At 36.8% G+C, this 6,618-nt stretch overlaps 1 protein-coding gene across 5 annotated transcripts in view; it reads left to right on the forward strand.

Moving 5' to 3' along the window:
- Nucleotides 1–6,325, forward strand: part of LOC106881640 (putative G protein-coupled receptor 156) — a 66,506-nt gene extending 60,181 nt beyond the window's left edge. For 4 of the 5 annotated variants that reach the window (XM_089352125.1, XM_089352126.1, XM_089352124.1 and 1 more), the window contains 3 exons: nt 1,164–1,508; nt 4,201–4,356; nt 5,252–6,325. In XM_089352125.1, the coding sequence (XP_089208251.1) occupies nt 1,164–1,508; nt 4,201–4,356; nt 5,252–6,118 (1,368 nt within the window). In that variant the 3' untranslated portion in view covers nt 6,119–6,325. The remainder of the gene's footprint in view (nt 1–1,163; nt 1,509–4,200; nt 4,357–5,251) is intronic. The other variant, XM_089352128.1, reaches the window with a different exon arrangement.
- Nucleotides 6,326–6,618: the final 293 nt, after the last annotated feature.

Below are 6,618 nucleotides of genomic sequence, written 5' to 3' on the forward strand. Positions count from 1 at the left end.
AAATCCTCCTGAGATTGGATTTTCTAGCGAAGGCGCATGAACTAGTTTTTAGGCGTGTTTGGTTCATGATCACAAGGCTGCAAGTTTAATTCCTGGACTACTCGCACATTGCGTTCTTGAACAAGATACTTCAATTCACGTCACTCTAGTCTAATCTGCTGTAATGTGAACTATCCGCATGCTGGTAGCGCCTTTTCTCTCTGTGGGTATTACTTCCTCGACGTTTCTATAAATGAAAAGATCGAGGCAGAGTCTATGTCTGTTTGCAACTTGTGATATTACTTTCAGTTTTGATTGTCCCGATCTGGGAGACCTACGATTATTTGACCATTCTGTTTCTTTCTCATTTAAGAAAATGTATAATTGGGGCTACATTATCTAATGTTACACCTATTTTAAATATGGTTATGTTTGATTTGAATGAGATTTTATTGCTATTTCTACCAGTTTGAATGACTGAAGAAAGGCTTCTTCCTTGATAAATAAATCAACAGTTATGACATCCCTCAGAATTTCAAATTTACTGATTAAAATGTTCTTTCCTTCAAAGGCCATGAAGATTTTTTTTTTCAAGAATATTGGTGATGTATGAGAAACTATTCCAAGTGAGAATCAAAACTGAGTTGTACATAACAAAATATCCCAGCGAAAGTTTGGTCCATAAAACTTTCCCTCATGCTACAATGTTTTTTTCTTCTAACTTAAGCGGTAGTAATATATATTAAGGTGGTGCCCCAGCATGACCGCAGTCTAATGACTGAAATAAGTAAAAGATTAAAAAAAACTATAGAATAAAAAGATGTGTGTGTGTGTGTGTGCGTGCGTTGTGTGTATATTATACAACTGAATATACTCTTAATATAGTTTATTGCAGCACTTGTATTTCTCTTTGATTAAATTGATAAAAATCATTTTCACTTAAATTACCAACTAATAATTTTTCTTTATTGAAATTGACAAATTAACATTTAATTTAAATTGACAAATAAGCATTTTATTTTATTAAATTTTCCAATAAATGTTTCTCTTTTATCTAATTGCCAAATAATCATTCAATTTATTAACATTACGAGAAATAATTCAAACGATCTTTAACGGAAGAATTTTGAGTAAAAACCAAGAAATTTAACTTGGAGTGTTCAATGGTATTGCTATACTTACAGGAAGGCTTAACATCCAGACCTAACATGAATGCATCCAGCGTCATCAATGTACCCAGATGTTCTTGTGAGTTCGAATACATATGGATGTCATTATTGTTTATCTATAAAGGAAGTGTTTTGTCATTCGGCTTATATGTAGCCTGGCAAATTCGTAACATTACTTTACCGTCAATGGACGATGCTAAACCTATGATACTGATAATTCTGACGGTCTTCATCCTGTGTAGCAGTAGCATTGCTCTTTGGCATCTGTTTCGAGAAAAGCCTGTCGTGGTGAATTCTGGTCTTACACTCATAATTTGGCTATTTGCTTTATTTGCTCAGTCTGCTATATTTATACCTAAGGTGAGTCCTCTTTCATTACATTTCACGAACTGACGTTAGATTTTATCTAATAACGCTTTTTGTCATGACGGGAAGATCAATACGGCAGACAAATCAATTAGAAAATAAAATAAATTAATGACTAGGAAGGAAAAATTAACTGAAACAACCTTCGATAAACATACTGGAGTGCGTACATTTATAATGTATACACAAATGTGGAATGGTACTAGTTGTAGTAATTCGTCTCAGAGATGTATTTCAAAGTGAGACTGCCAAAGAATCACCTGGCACGATGTTTCAACCTTATTTGACAAAAATCCCAGACTTTCTGAGCCAAGCTGAAAATACTTGTTCCAGGGGCGAACCGAGTCGTCGGTCAATCGGGCCCTGCTCAAGGGCCCGGAGCTCTGAGGGGCCCGCACTCTACATGTTCACTCTACTAAAACACACATTCAAAAGGGCCTGGTAAACATTTATACGGTTATGCCCGAGGGCCCTTAATACTCTCAGTCAGCCTCTGACTTGTTCAGATATATGAATTAGTAAACAAAAGATTTACTGGTTTGTGCGAAAGCTAACCAGGCTAGAACCAATTAATATATACACTTAAGACATTATAAATGTTATATAAGTCAGTATTGTGATCTAAGGCTCTTTCAAATGCATTTACTAATTTTATGAGGCAGTGTTTTATTTGATGTTCTTCCTTTCGCCAATCCTGTTATCGTTTTTGCATAATGATAGTAAAACGTCAACAATCAACACTAGATACTATTCACTCACAAAATACTTAATCAGTAAATATTAAACCATCATATAAAGTCGACTAACAAATATTAGATCATATTGTTGTTGTTGTTGGCACTCCGTCGCTTACGACGTCGAGGGTTCCAGTTGATCCGATCAACGGAACAGCCTGCTCGTGAAATTAACGTGCAAGTGGCTGAGCACTCCACAGACACGTGTACCCTAACGTAGTTCTCGGGGATATTCAGCGTGACACAGTGTGACAAGGCTGACCGTTTGAATTACAGGCACAACAGAAACAGGAAGTAAGAGTGAGAGAAAGTTGTGGCGAAAGAGTACAGTAGGGTTCTCCACCATCCCCTACCGGAGCTTTAGGTGTTTTCACTCAATAAACACTCACAAAGCCTGTTGTGGGAATCGAAACCGCGATCCTACGACCGCGAGTCCGCTGTCCTAACCACTGGGCCATTGCGCCTCCACATTAGATTATGTAATATTAGAAAATTAAACAGGTAAAACGTCAAATAATAGACTACTAACCAATCAATCTTATTGGCGATCTTATCTTTAGTCATCTATGCTTACCGCCATTCTATTCTATCAATTCCTTTGCCATTATTCGTAATACCTCAATCACCTAATCATCATCTGGTCAATCGTTAATAAAACAATATTCACCGATCCTACCATCTATCACTCCTTCTATGTGAGGCATCCTACCATCAATCATTTTGTCATAAATCATGTAAACAGCATCCAATTCGTCATCAGTAAAATATTTAATCATCTTACTGTCTGTCACTCGTATATTTGACATCCAACTATCAGTCACATTATCATCAATCGGACATTAATCACTTATTCTGCCTGCAACCATATTACCATCAATCATACTATCACCATGTAATCTGACGTCAATAAGAAAACATTGAATAATTTTTCCATCTGCCAATGTTCCTATATTAAATATCGAACCGCCAATCATTCTACTATCAGTTATTTTAACGTCAATCGTTCTGCGATAAAACATACTACCATCATGTAATCTGCTACTGATAAAGTAAGATTCAATCATTTATTGTCTATCAATCATCCTTAGACATCTTACGATCAGTCACGCTAATATTCAATTGATCTGCTATCAATCCCACTACCATCAATCATATCGCAATCATACAGCTTATCCTTTTTCTTCATCCGTTATATTGGGTTCAAATTTTGGCACAAGGCCGTCAAGTTTGGGGAAGAGAGTAAATCGGTTACGTTGGTCCTAGTGCTCAACTTATTTTATCAACCTCAAAAGGATGAAAGGTAAAGTCGACCCCGGCGGAATTTGAATTCATAACGTAAAGACGGACGAAATGTCTCTAAGCATTTTTGCCCTGAGTGTTAACGATTCTGCCAGCTCACCGCCTTTAATCCTCGTCTGTTAAATTAAAATGCCAAGGGGATGATCAATGTGTTTGAGGGAGAGAGAGGGAGAGAGAGATAGAGAGAGAGAGGGAGACACTGAGAAAGAGAGAGAGACGCCTAGAAAGAGAAAGAGTGAGAGAGAGACGCCGAGAAAGAGAGACGCTGAGAGAGAGAGAGAGAGAAAGAGAGTCGTTGAAAGAGAGAGAGAGGTGAGAGTGAGAAAAATAGAGAGCGGGAGAAAAAAAAGTGATTCAAATGGACGCTACTGGTACATATATCTACTCACACATACAAACGCTACTGTCTGTCTCTCTCTCTCTCTCTCTCTCTCTCTCTACACACACACACACACAATTAGCTGCATGTGTGTGAGAGAGTGAGCGTGTTCGTATATGTGCGCACACCTGTCACATTAGTCGTTAATAGTTAATAGTCGTTTTTAATTAAACCATAGAATATCTACGGAGTCACATACTGTCACATTCGAAGCAGTAATTTTGTCTGACCTGAATTTCAAATTGGAATTTCTAAATGTTTTTAATGTTTCCAGATTTTATTGTGGAGAAAAAGTAAAAGCGACAAGTTAGACTCCCCGGCTGCTGTTGCCGCTGTTAAACGTTTAACATATTGCAAGAAAGAACCTAATTATGAAGAACTATGTCATCTAGTTGTAGAGAACTCGGCTCTTAAAAGATCCATGCAAGCTGTTAGTATTTCATTGATCTATCTTTTATTTTTTATTTATCTATCTCTTTTATCCTTGATTTAGTCATTGGTCTGGTCCCTATTCTATTGATATCTTTTGCCGAACTGCTAGGTGATGGGGACGTAAACAAACCGACACTGGTTGTCAAAAGGTGCAGGGGGAATTACAAAAGGCACACACACACATACACAACGGTACACCACACACATACACAACGGTACACCACACACACACACATACACACACACACACACATACACAACCGTACACCACACACACACACACACACACACACACACACACACACACACAGATTTTCACACAGAATTGAAGAACCGTGATACAGGCCTTCACCTAAAAACACGATCTGTTTCCTTTCCAATAATCAACCTATAGACCGATGAACTCGCTCACATGCACTTCATTGTATCTCCATGCAGTCAAACTCACTTCAATACCTATCAACTACAACCCTTCCCGCCATGCTGGTATGTAATATAAATTCTCAGTTACTGTCTCTGTGTTGGTATTATGGTTGCTTTTTGTAGTTGTTTAGTTACAGATCAACCTTTCCACAGAAGGTCTATGGTCAGAGGTATTCGAAATCTGATTATCTTATCCTTTTTAAGGAGTATCTAGGATTGCAATTATCAAATATATCCTTTCCGTCTTTAAGACTGCAGAGTATATTCGTAGAACCTTTGCAGCTGTACTAGCGTGTAGCGTGTCTCCCATTGGCTTGATATCTGTGTTTCATGTACTGATACAAAACTAAAATTTCATCTTATTCCACCTAACTTTCCTATAACTATTGCTAAATCTCCTATAACTATGTCAATGACAATTAATGTGTTGCTAAAATTTTGTTTATTAGTTTCTCTTGTTATATTTTTAGAAAGAACTTCTGATTCACAATTTGCAGCAACATTTAGCAACAGCGACTGGGAAACTGATGCAGATTTCCTCTGAAGACGGTGGCAAACATTCCGGTGAAATTGATAGTTCTTCCTCAATAAGATGTTGTCATGACGAAACAAGTGACAATATACCAACAGAAGAAGAGACTAAATCAGCAGAAAACTTGAACGAATACAACAAAGAGCTCTCTAGAGATATGTTGGATATATTCATACGCCAACCTTCAGTTGGAGATATTACAGACAAGTGGACGAAGGAAGAACATTGTCAAGACACAAACTTTAGAAATCGACAGGCTTCTTCCTATAAAGTATCGCTAGTGAGCAACAAGTTGTCATGCTTGCGAGATTCTATTGCGAATGATCTAACACAAGCTCATGATTTAAGTTCTACCCTGAAGGATTCCATCTCAAAAGACCTGAATATATCTCATACGGAAAACTCATGGGTACAAGACTCTATTCCTTTCCAAAAGAACGATATTGCTGGGTCAATAACCCAATCATATGACCTTTCTGATGATTCTGATACGTATTCTTACGTGAGTAGTTATATACCCACATGGACACCTACTTTAACAATTAACCAACAAAAACATTACGTGAAAAAAGACTGTGCTACATCACCAGAAAATATTATTACTCTTGCAAATGATAAATTATACCCTGCTGTAAATAGTAAAATTCCTAGACACAGAAGGAAACGAAAGAGACAATGTAAGACAAGCAAAAAAGATAAGCAAAAAACTGTATATACTATTCAAGCATTGCAAAGCCCGTCAAAATACTTAGACGAAAGTAAGGATACACTTGAAGAAATGAATAACCACGACATAATGGTGTAGTTAAACCAGAATTATAAGTCAAATACATTGCCTATTGTTTTTATCATATATGACTGTGTCTGTGTGAGTCTCTTTTTTAAAATTAATTATTTACCCCCCCCCCCCCCCCCCCATAAAAATGGAGTGGGTTTCTAACTAAGAAATAAATCTCCATTACTGGAATTGAAATAAAACATGGGTAAAGAGCTACATGTTAAATCTTTTAAATATTCTTGCACACCTTTATCGTTCTACTTACTGCTTGTATACATTAAGTGTGTTACGTGCGCGAGTCAACTGGACATTTTCTTTTTCTGAAAATAGCAGCCTTTGCAGATTATCACGTAGACATTTAGTAACATAAACAAGAGCATCCATTACTGTGAGTACAAATACAATTTGTAATCTGGATTCTGAATCACTTATTCTTTTATTCTTTTCTTAACAAATTTATTCTACATTACCTTGATACCTCAAATGGCCACAAAATTATATTCTTTACCTTCATGAAGTATATCTTC

This window comes from Octopus bimaculoides, chromosome 5, assembly GCF_046866305.1.
Source record: "Octopus bimaculoides isolate indiv1 chromosome 5, ASM4686630v1, whole genome shotgun sequence".
Classification (NCBI taxonomy): Eukaryota; Metazoa; Mollusca; class Cephalopoda; order Octopoda; family Octopodidae; genus Octopus; species Octopus bimaculoides.